Source organism: Somniosus microcephalus, chromosome 15 (genome assembly GCF_052327205.1).
Source record: "Somniosus microcephalus isolate GS21.2 chromosome 15, FLI_Smic_1.0, whole genome shotgun sequence".
NCBI lineage: Eukaryota > Metazoa > Chordata > Chondrichthyes > Squaliformes > Somniosidae > Somniosus > Somniosus microcephalus.
The window spans coordinates 22,855,517-22,873,136 of NC_141001.1; the positions used below are offsets into that span (position 1 = coordinate 22,855,517).

A 17,620-nucleotide genomic window follows, 5' to 3' on the forward strand; every position below is an offset into this window, starting at 1 on the left:
ATGCCTACTCCTCTGCACCGTGGACGCCGCGGGGAATGACAGCCTGGGACACGGTAGGACCGCCTCATAGCGCCGTGCCACCCCAGCCACACCCCAACAACGGCCCAACTACCGCAGCAGTGTCCCAAGGCCAGACAGCAGTGCCCCAAGGCCAGAAATGCTACTTCTGTGGCCAGGCAAAACACCCCAGAGCGCACTGCCCGGCGAAAAACACGATCTGCTCGGGCTGCGGGAAGAAGGGACACTACGCTAGCGTCTGCAGGGCCAAAGCCACCCCGAACCCCAGCAGCGCCGCGTGTGGGCCATGCGGGCCGCCATTTTGGACCTCCCCGGCCGTGTGCGAATCACCGGTACAGCAGCCATTTTGGACGCCTCCAGCCACATGGGGATCATGGACGCCGCCATCTTGGACAACAGCCGGGACGCAGCAGGCCCCCGACACCGCCTCATCTGATACCCGCAGCGACACACCGACCCCTACGCTGGCACCCGTTACACTGGACCAAGCGAGACCGCACCAACTGGCCAGTTCCACAATGGACATTAAGGTAAATGGTCACGATACAATCTGCCTTTTTGACTCTGGGAGCACGGAGAGCTTCATCCACCCCGACACGGTGCGGCGTTGCTCTCTCCCAGTCCTGCCTGCGCAACAGCGGATTTCTATGGCCTCCGAGTCCCAGTCGGCGGACATCGGCGGCTACTGCGTGGTGACACTCGTAGTAGACGGGACCGTGTACGATCATTTTAAACTTCTGGTCCTGCCTGACCTCTGCGCTGCCGTCCTGCTGGGGTTAGATTTTCAGTGCCACCTTAAAAGTGTTACGATGGCGTACGGTGGACCCCTACCCCCACTCACAGTCCGCAGCCAGCAGCTTCCAAATTGCCCGCCGCGCACCAGGTGCAACCTCTCCACACTCAGAGTCACCCCCCCACCACTGTTTGCTAACCTCACCCCCGACTGTAAGCCCATCGCCACAAAGAGCAGGCGATACAGTGCCGGGGACAGGGTTTTCATTAAAACCGAAGTGGAGCGGCTCCTGAAAGAAGGGATTATTGAGGGCAGCACCAGCCCCTGGCGAGCCCAGGTTGTGGTCGTTAAGACCAGCGAGAAGCAGCGCCTGGTCATCGACTACAGCCAGACAATAAATCGCTACACCCTGCTGGACGCCTACCCACTCCCCCGTATAGCTGATATGGTCAACCAGATCGCGCAGTACCGCGTCTTCTCGACCATTGACCTGAAATCAGCGTACCACCAGCTCCCCATCCGCCCTGAGGACCGCCAGTACACTGCCTTTGAGGCAAACGGCCGCCTCTATCACTTCCTTAGGGTTCCCTTTGGCGTCACCAACGGGGTCTCCATCTTCCAAAGGGAGATGGACCGGATGGTAGATCAAAATGCGTTGCAGGCCACTTTCCCATATCTGGACAATGTGACCATCTGCGGCCGTGACTTGCAGGACCATGACGCAAACCTCGAAAAATTCCTCCGCACCGCCCAACTCCTAAACCTGACATATAACAAGGAGAAGTGCATATTCCGCACAAACCGCCTCGCCATCCTTGGCTGTGTTGTGGAACACGGAGTCATCGGCCCCGACCCCGACCGGATGCGTCCCCTTATGGAACTTCCACTGCCCCACTGCCTCAAGGCCCTGAAGAGGTGCCTAGGGTTTTTCTCCTATTACGCCCAGTGGGTCCCCTACTATGCGGACAAGGCCCGTCCGCTGATCAAGTCCACCTCTTTTCCCTTGACGGCAGAGGCCCGCTTAGCCTTCCACCGTATCAAGGAGGACATTGCCAAAGCCACCATGCACGCAGTGGACGAATCCATCCCCTTCCAGGTGGAAAGCGACGCGTCCGACTTTGCCCTGGCCGCTACCCTCAATCAGGCGGGGAGACCCGTGGCCTTCTTTTCACGAACCCTCCAAGGCCCGGAGACCAGACACTCCGCTGTTGAGAAGGAGGCCCAGGCGATTGTGGAGGCTGTGCGTCATTGGAGGCACTACCTGGCCGGAAAACGATTTACCCTGCTCACTGACCAGCGTTCAGTTGCTTTTATGTTTAACAACAAGCAGAGGGGCAAAATCAAAAATGACAAGATCTTGAGGTGGAGAATCGAACTTTCCACCTACAACTACGAGATCTTGTACCGGCCCGGGAAGCTAAATGAACCCCCGGATGCGCTATCGCGTGGCACCTGCGCCAGCGCGCAGATCGATAGACTACGGGTCCTCCACAATGACCTCTGCCACCCGGGGGTCACCAGGTTCTTCCACCTCATCAAGGCCCGCAACTTGCCTTACTCTATTGAGGAGGTCAGGACCATGACCAGGAACTGCCAAGTCTGCGCTGAGTGCAAACTACACTTTTATAGACCAGACAGGGCCCACCTGATAAAAGCCACTCGCCCCTTCGAGCGCCTGAGCGTTGATTTTAAAGGGCCTCTCCCCTCCTCCGACCGCAATGTGTACTTCCTCAATATTATTGATGAGTACTCCCGTTTCCCGTTCGCCATCCCCTGCCCGGACATGACCAGTGCCACGGTCATTAAATGTCTGAACAACCTCTTCACCCTGTTCGGCTTCCCCAGCTATATCCATAGCGACCGGGGCTCATCGTTTATGAGCGACGAAGTCCGTCAGTACCTGCTAACTAGGGGTATTGCCACAAGCAGGACCACCAGTTACAACCCCCGGGGGAACGGACAGGTGGAAAGAGAAAATGCGACAGTTTGGAAGGCCGTCCTGCTAGCCTTAAAGTCTAGGGGCCTTCCAACCTCCCGCTGGCAGGATGTGCTCCCCGATGCGCTCCACTCTATTCGGTCACTGCTCTGCACTGCCACTAACGCCACCCCTCATGAGAAAATGTTCGTCTTCCCAAGGAAGTCCACATCAGGGACATCGCTACCGCCATGGCTGACGTCCCCAGGGCCGGTCCTACTGAGAAGACACGTGAGGACCCATAAAACGGACCCCCTGGTCGAGAGGGTCGACCTCCTCCACGCCAACCCCCAGTATGCTTACATCGCATACCCGGACGGGCGGGAGGACACAGTCTCCATAAGAGACCTTGCACCCTCGGGGACCACAGTAACCCACTACCCACTACCACCCCCCCTCCACGATCCGATATCCAGCCCCAGCAGACGGCAGGCCTGGGCCCCGCGACCCGCTCGACATCTACGAGGACGACACGCCTGTGCCACAGCCTACGCTGGACTCGACGCCGGAAGCTTCACTACCCCTGCCGTCGCCACGCCGATCACAGCGGCAGACAAGACCTCCGGAGAGACTCCAATACACTAACTTTTAATACACTTCACCCCGCCGGACTCAATTTTAAACAAGGGGTGAATGTGGTAAACCACTGTTTGTATTCCTGTTTGTCCTGTTTGTATTCCACTGTGTACATGCCTGGACATGCCTCGGCTGACTCCTCCCACAGGTCCTAGTATAAAGGTGACTGCTCCCCAGCCCTTGGTATCCTGGACCGGTCGACCACTCGAGGCAGACCTCCATTCTGTTGTTAATAAAAGCCTTTAGTTACTCTTCTAACTCTCAGTCTTTTATGAGTAATTGATAGCGCATCACCACCAATCCCAATTATAAAAAAATTTACAACACTTTTAAAGCACAGTCAGTAAGTTTTTAATCTTAAAGTTATACCATTGGATACTGATGTACAAATGCTTCATAGGTTTGCCTGAAATCCCTCTCTCCACTCCTTTAGCAGATACATTAATGCGTTTCTTTTAAATATATTACATTAGTATCCCTTAGTATAATTTTAGGGCCTATGCCAATTCTGAGAGACTAGTCAATACAACGCTTGAATCTGATGTTCAGGCTTGGGCATGTTTTTAGCAATTGGCTGAAGATGGGCAGGAACATAGCACATTATCATCAGAAACATTTAAAATGAAAGTTTGCTGCACAGTTCAAAAGATCAACAGTAAGTTACAAGAAACTAAAAGCTATGAATAATCACGGAATAGGGGCATGTTACCTCACCGAAACAAGCCATTTGGCACATCATAGCTGCACTGACGTTTCTCTCCACTTGAGCCACTTAGTCTAATCCCAGGCTCCTGCTCACTTCCCATACTATTTAATATTCCTCTTTTTATCAAGCAACCAGCAAATTCTCTTTTAAAAGAATTTATGGACTCTGCTTCAACAACTGTTTGTGGCAGAGAATCCACACTCTAATCACCCTCCGTGTAAAGAAATTCTAGCTTCCCTTTAATTCAGTGATCTTCTATATATGTTCTCTTATCACTGTCTCACCAACCAGTGGAAGCAACCTGTCTCTATTCACCTGAGCATAAACCTTCATAATCTTGAAAACTCTATCAGATCACCCCTTAATCATCTCAGGATAAAATCTTAACTTCTCAAAATCACACTTCATAACTGTTGTGGCGGAGCCACCAAAGGACTCAGAGCGGTTGTACATAATTCCTTTAACAGCAATGTAGTTACTGTCTGTGCCTGTACCTTTAATTACACTGTTTGACTGTACAATGTCTAGTTACCTTTACAGCACGGTTTCGACGTGATGACGTCATGCCGTTAGTCACGTGATGCCCCAATGGCGGGAAGAACATGATGACGTCATGACGTCAGTCTTCTGACCAGAGGATCAGTCCTCGTGGAGCCCGCAAGGAGAGTAGACCTGTTATTGATGTGTTCTAGCAGTTTCCAGTTCAAAATCGTTTGGTTTCATTAAAGTTCATTATTTTAATTGCCTGAGTCGAACTCAGTCTTTTTGATAGGAACCTCCGTTCCTACACTGTAACCTTTCATCCCTGGTAACATCCGAGTGAAACTACACTGCACCTTTTCCATTGTTTTCATATCCATCCTATAATAGGGTGCCCAAAACTGCACATACTGCTCCAACCGTATTACTTTTCTACATCAAGCCGAGTCTGCTTGCTGCTAGCCTATATCATCCTGTAATATTTCACAGTCCACATTACAGTTTGCCACACCCTCACAACTTTGGTGTCATCAATAAATTTCAATATTGTTCTCTCAATTCCGATGTCCAGATACATAAGAACATAAGAAGTAGGAGCAGGAGTAGGCCATACGGCCCCTCGGGCCTGCTCCGCCATTCAATAGGATCATGGCTGATCCGAATCTAGACTCACGTCCACTTCCCTGCCCTCTCCCCGTAACCCCTAATTCCCTTATCTGCTAGGAAACTGTCTATCTCCATTTTAAATTTATTTAATGTTGCAGCTTCCACAGCTCTCTGGGGAGGCAAATTCCATAGATTTACTACCCTCTGAGTGAAGAAGTTTCTCCTCATCTCAGTTTTGAAAGCGCAGCCCCTTATTCTTAGATTATGCCCCCTAGTTCTAGTCTCACCCATCAGTGGAAACATCCTCCCCGCATCCACCCGATCAAGCCCCCTCACAATCTTATATGTTTCGATAAGATCGCCTCTCATTCTTCTGAACTCCAATGAGTAGAGTCCAAACCTACTCAACCTTTCCTCATACGTCAACCCCCTCATCTCCAGAATCAACCGAGTGAACCTTCTCTGAACCGCCTCGAGAGCAAGTATATCTTTTCTTAAATATGGAAACCAAAACTGCATGCAGTATTCCAGGTGTGGCCTCACCAATACCCTGTATAACTGCAGCAAGACTTCCCTGTTTTTATACTCCATCCCCCTTGCAATAAAAGCCATAGTAAGAGACCCACCGCAAACCTCTGTACACTACTCATTACATCTTTGCAGTCTGAGAAACCCCCTTTTACCCCTACCCTTCGCTTTCTCCCATCTAACCATCGCTCTATCTACATGGCCACTTCCCCTTAATTCCATGTACTTTGTTGTAGCTGATCTACAGTTCTGTTTGGCAATTTTCCCTTTCAGTTAATTTGGGCAAGGTTTCTTTATATCTCGCTATAAATTACTTTTTCCAGTCAAGTGACCTTGTCCTTAACCTTTGTTTTGGTTTATTTTCTATTCTTACACTGCACCTTGTTATATTGTGGTCACACTTTCCCAAATGTTCCCCTACCTTTAGGTCACCTACTTGTTGTACTTCATTATTCAGAACCAGGCCAGTGCTTCATTCTTTCTTGAAGCAGCGAATATTGACTGCAAAAAAAAACCTCCCTTTTATCACCACAAATCTTTTCCCTATCCCACTCTGTTTTTGGATAATTAATATCTTCTACAACTTGCACTATTGTTAATACACACCTCACTAATTTGTTTACAGATTTCATCCTCAATTTCTTTTCCATTGTTCAGTGGTCTCCAATAATGTGATCGGTTACTTACTAACCCTCAACTCAATCCGAAGGGATTCTATTCAGACCACTTCTCTATTTAAATCCTTACGTTCTATGCTATGCCATTATTTCTGATTAATAATTCTACCCCATCTTCCTTTATCCATCCCTAGGGATTGGTCCTAGGACCCCAGCTATTCACAATATATATAAATGGTCCAGACGAGGGAACTAGATGTAATATCTCCAAGTTTGCAGACGACACAAAGCTGGGTGGGCGTGTGTGCTGTGAGGAGGATGCCGAGAAACTCCAGTATGATTTGGACAGGTTGGGTGATTGGGCAGAAGCATGGCAGATGCAGTATAATGTGGATAAATGCGAGGTTATCCACTTTGGTGGCAAAAACAGGAAGGCAGATTATTATCTGAATGGCAATAGATTGGGAGAAGGGGAAGTGCAATGAGACCTGGGTATCCTTGTGCACCAGTCGCTGAAGGTAAGCATGCAAGTGCAGCAGGCGGTTAAGAAGGCAAATGGTATATTGGCCTTCGTAGCGAAAGAGTTCGAGTACAGGAACAAGGATGCCTTGCTGCAGTTGTACAGGGCCTTGGTGAGACCACACCTTGAGTATTGTGTGCAGTTTTGGTCGCCTTATCTGAGGAAGGATGTTCTTGCCATGGAGGGAGTGCAGCGAAGATTCACCAGACTGATACCTGGGATGGCAGGAATGACGTTTGAGGAGAGATTGGATCGATTGGGCTTATACTCGCTGGAGTTTAGAAGAATGAGAGGGGATCTCATTGAAACTTAAAAAATTCTAACAGGACTAGACAGACTAGATGCAGGAAGGATGTTCCCGATGGCGGGGGAGTCCAGAACCAGGGGTTACAGTCTATGGATAAGGGGTAAGCCATTTCGGACAGAGATGAGGAGGAATTACTTCACCCAGAGAGTGGTGCACCTGTGGAATTCTCTACCACAGAAGGCAGTGGAGGCCAATTCATTAAATATATTTCTTAAGGCTAAAGGGATCAAGGGATATGGGGAGAAGGCAGGGACAGGGTACTGAATTTGGATGATCAGCCATGATCTCATTGAATGGCGGAGCAGGCTCGAGAGGCCGAATGGCCTACTCCTGCTCCTATCTTCTATGTTTCTATCCCTCAGTGGAGACCTATACTAGGTAATGCCCATCTTCAATTTACTACCTTCCACAGCCTTAAATTAAAATATACTAAAGAAAGACCTGAGGCATTTATACTGTTCAGAAAATGTAATGCAAAGCTTAAACTCCTATAGTTGGGTATATATCGAGTCCAACTGTTATGGTTGGCAAGGTTATAACGCGACCAAGTTCTGACAATGTAAAGTGAGAGTGAATCTTGATTACTTTGTGAACCTCATCCAACCCCGTGTTTATGCATAATCCAGCGGTTACTGCATAATCCATGGCATTGCAAGTGGTTACAGGTTGGAATGTGTTTGCAACTGTGGAATTTGTCAATATCCATCATGCTGCCCATATCCTAACTCGCACCAATTCCTCTTTATCCATCACCCCTGTGCTCGCTGATCTACATTGGTTCCCGGTCCAGCAACGCCTCGATTTTAAAATTTTCATCCTTGTTTTCAAATCCCTCCATGGCCTCACCCCTCCCTATCTCTGTAACCTCCCCCAGCCCTACAACCCTCCGAGATCTCTGAGCTCCTCCAATTCTAGCCTCTTGTCCATCCACGATTTCCTTCACTGCACTATTCGCAGCTATGCCTTCAGCTGCCGAGGCTCCGGAATTCCCTCCCTAAACACCTCTACCTCGCTCCTTAAAACTGACCTAATATCTCCTTTATGTAGCTTGGTGTCAAATTTGGTTTTATAACACTGCTGTGAAGTGCCTCGGGACATTTTACTATGTTAAAGGTGCTACATAAATACAAGTTGTTATCCTAAGACGACAACAGGAGTTAGGTCATGGAAGAATGCTATTGCATGGAGGCGAATGCAGCCCTACTATGTTATATAGAGAATAACATGACTGCTTTGTTTTTTTTTATTCATTCATGCGATGTGGGCATCACTGGCAAGGCCAGCATTTATTGCCTGTCTCTAGTTGCCCTTGAGAAGGTGGTGGTGAGCCGCTTTCTTGAACCGCTGCAGTCCCTCTGGTGAAGGTACTCCCACAGTGCTGTTAGTGAGGGAGTTCCAGGATTTTGACCCAGCGACGATGAAGGAACGGCGATATACTTCTAAGTCAGGATGGTGTGTGACTTGGAGGGGAACTTGGAGGTGGTGGTGTTCCCATGCATCTGCTGCTCTTGTCCTTCTAGGTGGTAGAGGTGCCGCTGAAGAAGCCTTGGCGAGTTGCTGCAGTGCATCTTGTAGATGGTACACACTGCAGTCACGGTACGCCGATGGTGCAGGGAGTAAATGTTTAAAGTGGTAGATCAAGTGGGCTGCTTTGTCTTGGATGGTGTCGAGCTTCTTGAATGTTGTCGGAGCTGCACTCATCCAGGCAGGTGGAGAGTATTCCATCACACTCCTGACTTGTGCCTTGTAGATGGTGGAAAGGCTTTGGGGAGTCAGGAGGTGAGATACTCGCCGCAGAATACCTAGCCGCTGACCTACTCTTGTTGCCACAGTATTTATGTGGCTGGTCCAGTTAAGTTTCTGGTCAATGGTGACCCCCCCCCCCAGGATGTTGATGGTGGGGGATTCGGCGATGGTAATGCCGTTGAATGTCAAGGGGCAGTGGTTAGACTCTCACTTGTTGGAGATAGTCATTGCTTGGCACTTGTGTGGTGCGAATTTTACCTGCCACTTATCAGCCCAAGCCTGAATGTCGTCCAGGTCTTGCTGCATGCAGGCATGGACTGCGTCATTATCTGAGGAGTTGTGAATGGCGCTGAACACTGTGCAGTCATCAGCGAACATCCCCATTTTTGACCTTATGTTGGAAGGAAGGCCATTGATGAAGCAGCTGAAGATGGTTGGGCCCCTGAGGAACTCCTGCAGCGATGTCCTGGGGCTGTGATGATTGACCTCCAACCACTACAACCATCTTTGTGTATATCCATTACTTTGTTATCGAAAAGACTACTGGATTCAGAGACTGGAGCAAGTACCTTGTGCAATTTAACTTTGACCATAAGACAAGAGCTTTGTGTTGTAGTTTGTCTTGGGCTGGAACATGAAACTCGCGAGAGCGAATTGACAACCATTTCACACTTCGCTCCATTTTCTATTCTGTTGAAAAGAAAATAGAGCGTTGTGTAAAACGGGCTGCCAGTTCGCTAACGCCCATTTTGTGTTGTCACCCAGGACAAATTTCAACCCTGTTGTCATTTAGGCTTGAAACAAACAGAACTGTATTTTGTTTTTAAAAAAAAAAAAAGTAAATAGGTTATCAAATGGAACAAACTAGTGACTCTATGGTAGGCATGTAGTGAGCAGAGATATCCTAATAGAGCAGCTATTTTTCTTTATTCAGATGACGACTATTTTAAAGCAGAAAATTAAAAGATGCACATGAAAGCGTTCATCAAATCCAAACTCTTCACAGAAACTTAGCTATTGTTTATCCTGTTCAGTTTATTCAAAAGACCACAGTAACACAGTATAAAAGCAAAACGCATGGAACAAGTTAGTTAAAGCATCAAAATGGGGTTCTACTGGTGAAGGCTGGTTTTACTCACTTGCTTTAACTGGTGTTTGAAATGATGCTCACACACCCACCATTTGTTGTCCTTGGCTCAGTGGTAGTCCTCTTGCCTATAAGTCAAAAGGCTGTGGTTTCAAATCCTGCTGCAGCGACCAGTGTGGTACTGAGGGAGTGCTGCACTGTCAGAGGTGCCACCTTTCGGATGAGATGTTAAACTTCTTGGGTGGACGTAAAAGATCCCATGGCACTATTTCAGAGACGAGCAAGGGAGTTCTCCCAGTGTCCTGGCCAACATTTTAAGCTCAACCAGCATCACGAAAAACATTTATCTCTCTGCTGTTTGTGGGACCTTGCTGCGCACAAATTGGCTGCCACAGTTCCCTACAATACAACAGTGACGAGACTTCAAAAGTACTTCATTGACAGAGGTGCTTTGGGAGGTCCTGAGGTGGTCAAAGGTACTATATAAATGTAAATTCTTTCCTTGGTGCCTTATCCCTCCTTGTCTTTCTTTCCTACCCCTGCAGTCACTTTAAGTGCACCCCAAAGGTCTATCCTTCGCCTAGCTCCTTTTGCTCATTTACATGTTGCCCTTCAGTGACATTATCCACAGGCATGGGGTCAGCTTCCACATGTATGCTCACAACACCCAGCTCTACATTCACTATAGCACACAGCCTCAACTGTACTATCAGATTGCTGTCTGACATCAAGCCACATTTAAGCTGGAACGTTCGTCAACTTAACAGTGACCAGATCAAGCCATCTGTTTGGTAACCACCAAAGTTCTGAACCCTATCCCAGCTGTGTCCAAGCTGAAATCCCTGGGCCATATCCAGCCCTAAGCCCTTGCAGACTGGCCCTTGAACCCCAGACAACTCTGTCCTATTTATGCTATTTAATCCTATATATTTCTATGTATTGGTTTGAAATCCAAAGGGAACAACCTTGGTTGATGATTCCACTCCTGAACCCAAGTTGTGCCCCTATCACTACCCCCGTTGAGGTAAGGTAGCTCAGTACAGATGGGGATCAAACGTGTGTCCATCCTGGCCTGTGCGCCTCACCGATCATTGAGCCCTGGGGGCAGGGAAAGTGTTCAATATGACTGGGAACTGAGGGATTTCTGTCCGGGATGGATCCTTTCCCAGAGGTTAACTAAGTGTCGTGACTCACTTCCATCAGGTAACTGTGTAAAATGAAACCAGAATGGAGAACAGCGAGGGGGGGAGATGAGCCAGAGCAGTGAGATTTATCTGAGGGGAAACTTAGATGTGAAAACCAGGGGAAAATAGAGACTGGGAAGCAAGTGAGTAAATCTAGCTGGCAGAAAGGCAGGAGGACTTCCTGTACCGCAGTAAACCCACAAAAGACACATTTCCACCATAGACCTCATGTCTATGATATAAATACGCATATCTGCAGCCTGCATTAAGAAGCAGTTATTTTCAGTATATCCTGACCACCCGAGGCCCATCTGAACTGCAGAATTTTTTAATTTTTTACAGGTTTTGAAGCCTCTGCAAATATTATTTTTCCCATAAATACTTTTTGAACAATATTGTACAATATGAGCTAAATTTGAAAATTTCACAAGTGCCTTCATTCACACTAATGTTGGCTCACAGCTTGTAACTCAGCTAATTGTGTAGAAACTTTAGCACAGTAATGTCCTTAGTCCTCGGAGAGCCAAACGTCTGTCACATCTGCCGGGACGCGATTCGCGGCAACAGAGGGGAGGTCTGTGCAGGAATGTCAGAATGACATTAGCATTCCACTGCCCTTTTCTTAAACACTGCATTCATGAAAAGCTACATTTCTATCGCAGTAAATCCCTGCTTCTCTTTTTGTGTTTTTTTTTCTAGATGATATCAAGATCTCAGTGAATGATTTCATTATCAAGGCAGCTGCTGTCACACTGAAAGTAAGTGGGCTCTGAATACAGTGTAAGAGCTTCATTTCACATCAGGAACGTTAATGTCATTCAGAGTCTCATCATGGACCTGACTAGAGTAAACTGATGCCCCCCCCCCCCGAGCCCAGAAATGTGAGTTGGGATCTTACAGAGCAGCTTGATAGAACCAGTTACAATGCCTCGATGTACACGCACACTAGCAGGCATCGTTAACCCTGTTCTGCCAGGAATGAGGGATACACAATTCAGATACTGCCGCTCTGAGGCCTGCTTCAAACCTCGACTAAACCCTCAAAACAACGGAAACAAGAACAGAAAATGCTGGAAACACACAGCAAGTCAGCCGGCATCCACGGAGGGAACAGAGAGGTTGAAGTTCAGGAGTTGTGGCGAAGAACCTGGCCCAGAAAGTAGACCACTCTGTCGACCGATGCTGGCCAACCTGCTGTGGGTCTCCTCTTACTTCAAACTGCTAACATTTGTAGGTTTTTTTTTTGCCTCAAACACTTGGTTGGACAAACATAGCCTCAGTAATCGACAGCTTCTTTTAACCTCTGACAGGAAGCTATCTGTACAGCATGAGTATGAACATAACAATATCCTCCAGGAATCTCTTTAGCCCTTTTCTACCACCACCTGCCCTGAAAGGGACATGGTGCTAATCAAAGATAGCAAACAAAAGGCCAAGAACAAGCTACAGCTATGACCTGAGGAAGGTTGGGTGAATGAACTATTAAAATAATTAGTGAGTGATTAAATATGCTGGTTCCCCAAAGTAAGCAGATGATTCTGTACAGGTTAGATTTTACAGACCAGCTTTTTCCATTTTTCTTGTAAATATACCCATATATAAAATGTGTGTTGTGTATTTTAAACTGAGAATTCATTAGCTGCAACTAGGGATGAGTAACGTATGCAGAGACCCAATAAAGGAGAGTAAAATGCTTGCCTAATTTAAAAATAAATCAAAAATCTTTGTGCTTAAAGGGTTCTTAATAATGAGCCTCTTTTTAATAACTGCTGCCAAGCATCAAGATGGAATTATTAGATTCCATTCAAGAATTAAGTAATTTGTTATGGAGGATATCTTGTGAGAGCTGGTTAATGGAGTAAAGTTGGAACAGAGTGAGAGTTCGAAAGTTAGAATTTGGCGAGAGTGAGAGGTGCTAAATAAACTAGCTGATGTTATGAGTAAGTAATATAAACTTTGAAGTAGAATAAACTAACTAAAGCTGAAAATGCCAGCCCAGGAATAGCTGCAAACTGGGAGATTTGAGCATCAGCTGTTGACTTATTGGAAAGGAGGCAGTGTGGCAATATTGGTTAAAGAGAGAATGAGGCTGTAGAGAGGGTTGATGTCGTCAAGGAAGGGGTAGAGACAAAGTCAATATGGTTGGAGCTCAAAGATAAAAAAAAGATTTCTTACATTAGTAGGGGTGTGTTACAGTCCTCCAAATCGTGAGAAGGAAACGGAAGAGGAAACCTGCAGTCAGATTAGAGAGATGAGTCGTAATAACAAAAGGATTTTAATTATCCACTTATCGGTAGGACAGAGAGGGAGAAAGGGGAATGGAATTCCTAGAATGTATACAGGACTCCTTCCTCAAGCAGTAGGGTGCAGGCATTACTAGATCTGGTTATGAGTAATGAAATAGATCAGGTAGATGAGCTAAATGAGGGTGATCACAATAAGATGAAGTTTAAGATCCACTAGAAAGGGAAAATTCTGCACAAAAACTAGAAGACCAAATTGGATTATAGCAAATTTCAGAAAACTGAGCAAGCTAGCTGGGGTGAGGTGGAAGGGGACATTGGCGCACAGGACAGTAGAGCAACAGTGGAAAGTTTTTAATAAAGTGATTGCGAAGGTACGGAATAAATAGAGTCCATTTAAAAAAAAAAGTAAACTGCCAGTAGTTTTAGGATTCCACGGATAAATCAAGAGGTTATAAACCAATGAATGAAGAAGTGGGCCGATGAGGGCTAAATACTATGGGTGAAAAAACTAAAGGAAAATAAAAATTTGAGTGGGGTAAGGAAAACTAAAAGGCAGTGTGAAACAATGCCAAAAAACATCATAAGGAACAGTAAAGTATTTTACAAATATATCAGTAAAAATAGAATTGTTAAAAGTGAGGTGGGGGTCCCATGAGAGGAGAGGATTGTCAATTTAGATGATCAAAAATGTCAGGTATTTAGTAAGTACTTGCAATGGTCTTTACTGGAGAGAAGGATATTGGAGAGGATGTGAATTCTGAATTGGTTGAGTGAGATGGGCGATAGTATGATGGATGACAGAAAAATTCAGATAATTTAGTTATACTAAAGGAAGACAAAGCATCAGAGCTTGATGGGATACATCCTGAGGGAGATGAGAGGGGAAATTGCCTCGGCCCCAGAAATTATATTTCAAGGCTCTATTAAGTGTGGATGTATGCGGGAGGACTGGAAAGTGCCTGGTGTAGTACTTATTTTTAAAAAGGGAGACCGAGCTAATCCAGATAATTATAGGTCAATTAACTTACATTTTAGAGTCCTTAATTAAAGATGAAATTACCACATATCTAGATAAAGAGAAAAATAGTTAGAAGTAACCAAAAGTAACAGATTTCAAAAGAGACGATTGTGCTTTGCAAACCTCATAGAATTATTTGAGGAGTTAACAGACATGCTAGATAGGGGAAATGCAGTGGATGTAGTGTACATGGACTTTAGGAAAGCCTTTGAGAAAGTACTGCCTGAGAGATTACTAAAGAAGATTAAGGGGTATGGAATTAGTGGGAGAAACACAAACTCAATTTAAAAATTGGTTAGAAGGGAGAAAATGGAGAGCAATAGTTGAGGGCAATTTTTCAGTGTGGTTGGATGTGGATGATGTCCCACAGGGTTCAGTACTCGGGAGTGATGTCAAAATTTGCAGATGATTCCAAAATAGGAGATATAGTTAATTCTTAAGGCAACTGCAAAGAGATATTCATAAGATGGGGAATGGGCTAAAGTGGCAGATGGAATTTACTATCAGTTATGTGATGTGATGTATTTTGGTTTAAAAAAAAATACAGTACAATGCAAAAGCAGAATGGAAGTAGGCTCGGTGCCATGGAATAAAAGAGGGATTTAGAGGTACAGATTCAGAGAACATTAAAGACAGCATCTCGGGTTGATAAGGCTATAAAAAAAAAAAAATGGAATCCTAGGTTTTATCACAATTGGTATCGAATATAAAAGCCAAGAGGTAATGATGAGCATATTTAAAACTGAATAAAACCTCAGTTAGAGTACGGTGTGCAATATTGCGCTTCACACAATAGGAAGGATATTGAGGATTTATAATGTGTACGGTGTATATTCACTACAATGCTGCCTGGTATGAGGAATCATAAATATAAAAATAGACTTGAAAAATTGGGCCTTTTTCAATCGAACAATGCAAATTATGGGGCGATACGATAGAAATGTTTAAAATTCTGAAAGCATGGGAGAGGGTAGATAGAAGCAGACTGTTGGCGGTAGTTAAGGAGTCAAGGACGAGGCCGTAGATACAAGATTAAACATAAGAGATTTATAACATAATTCCACAGCCACTGAATCTAGTTAACATTACCACAAAGAAACTGATTGAGGGCAAATTGCCTCTATTTTTAACACAGGCATTTTGTTCTGCATCTGTGCTCCAATTCTCTCTCTGACAGCTGTGTCTTTTTTTTCCTCCACCCCCGGCCCCCTCTCTTTCTCAATGAAATTCTTTTGAAGCAAATGCCAGATGTGAATTCCACCTGGAGCGACGAGGGCCCTCGACAGCTCAGCGCCATCGACATCGCAGTGGCAGTTGCTACGGAACGTGGCCTCATTACACCAATCGTGCGAGACGCTGCCACCAAGGGAATAGAGGAAATCTCCACCACGGTCAAGGTAGGGCAAAAGGGTCTCACTGTGGTGGGAGTGAGTGAACCAGTGACAGAAATCCGCAGCATGTTTAACATTTCCACCACCACACATCTTAACATGTTGGGATAAACAACCTGATAACATTAACACATTATCTTAATATTTCTGTTCAAATGATAATGATTTGAATAACAACAACATGTATTTATATCGAGCCAGTAGCAGTGTAAAACGTCCCAAGGTGCTTCACAGGAGCGTTGTAAAACAAAATTTGACCGAGCCACATGAGATATTAGGGCAAATGACCAACAGCTTGGTCAATGAGGTAGGTTTAAAGGAGCGTCTTAAAGGAGGATGGAGAGGTTTAGGGAGGGAGTTCTGGAGCTTAGGGCCTAGGCAGCTGAAGGCACGGCCACCAATGGTGGAGCGATTATAAACGGGGATGCTCAAGAGTCCGGAATTGGAGGAGCGCAGATATCTCAAAGGGTTGTGGGGTTGAAAGAGATTACAGCAATAGGGGGGGCGAGTCCGTGGAGGGATTTGAAAACAAGGATGAGAATTTTTAAATTGAAGCATTGCTTAACCAGGAGCCAATGTAGGTCAGCGAGCACAGGGGTGAACGGGACTTTTGATGACCTTAGGTTTCCGGAGGGTAGAACATGGGATGCCAGCCAGGAGTGCGTTAGAATAGTCAAGTCTAACGGTAACAAAGGCATGGATGAGACTTTCAACAGCAGATGAGCTGAGACAGGGGTGGAGTCGGGCGATGTTACAGAGGCGGAAATAGAGGGTCTTAGTGATGGCATGGATATGTGATCAGAAGCTCATCTTGAAGTCAAATATGACACCAAGCGTGAAGGATCGGCGATGTACTTCCACGTCCAGATGGTGTGTGACTTGAAGGGGAGCTTGGAGGTGGTGGTGTTCCCATGCGCCTGCTGCCCTTGTCCTTCTAGGTGGAAGAGGTCGCGGGTTTCGGAGGTGCTGCCGAAGAACCCTTGACGAGTTGCTGTAGTGCATCTTGTAGATGGTACACACTGCAGCCGCGGTACGCCAGTGATGGAGGGAGTGAATGTTTAAGGTGGTGGATGGGGTACCAATCAAGCAGGCTGCTTTGTCCTGGATGGTGTTGAACTTCTTGAGTGTTGTTGGAGCTGCACTCATCCAGGCAAGTGGAGAGTATTCCATCACACTCCTTACTTGTGCCTTGTAGATGGTGGAAAGGCTTTGGGGAGTCAGGAGGTGAGACACTCGCCACAGAATACCTAGCTTCTGACCTGCTCTTGTTGCCACAGTATTTATGTGGCTTGTCCAGTTAAGTTTCGGGTCAATGATGACCCCCAGGATGTTGATGGTGGGGGATTCAGCGATGGTAATGCCATTGAATGTCAAGAGGCGGTAGTTGGACTCTCGCTTGTTGGAGATAGTCATTGCCCGGCACTTCTGTGGCGCAAATGTTACCTATCACTTATCAGCCCAAGCCTGAATGTCGTCCAGGCCTTGTTGCATGTGAGCATGGACTGCTTCATTATCTGAGGAGTTGTGAATGGCACTGAACACTGTGCAGTCATCAGCTTTTTGTGGACAGGATATACCTGGGCAGTTTTCCACATTGTCGGATAGATGCCAGAGTTGTAACTGTACTGGAACAGCTTGGCTAGAGGCACGGCTAGCTCTGGAGCACAAGTCTTCAGCACGATAGCTGCAGGAGTTCCTCAGGGCAGTGTCCTAGGCCCAACCATCTTCAGCTGCTTCATCAATGACCTTCCCTCCATCATAAGGTCAGAAGTGGGGATGTTCACTGATGATTGCACAGTGTTCAATTCCATTTGCAACTCCTCAGATAATGAAGCAATCCGTGCTCGCATGCCGCAAGACCTGGATGGCATTCAGGCTTGGG

At 46.3% G+C, this 17,620-nt stretch overlaps 1 protein-coding gene across 1 annotated transcript in view; it reads left to right on the forward strand.

Moving 5' to 3' along the window:
* The window catches only part of pdhx (pyruvate dehydrogenase complex component X), a 266,635-nt gene that overhangs the window by 171,732 nt on the left and 77,283 nt on the right, over window positions 1-17,620 (forward strand). The window contains exons 8-9 of the mRNA XM_086007530.1: window positions 11,783-11,841; window positions 15,586-15,744. Coding sequence (XP_085863656.1) covers window positions 11,783-11,841; window positions 15,586-15,744 — 218 coding nt within the window. The remainder of the gene's footprint in view (window positions 1-11,782; window positions 11,842-15,585; window positions 15,745-17,620) is intronic.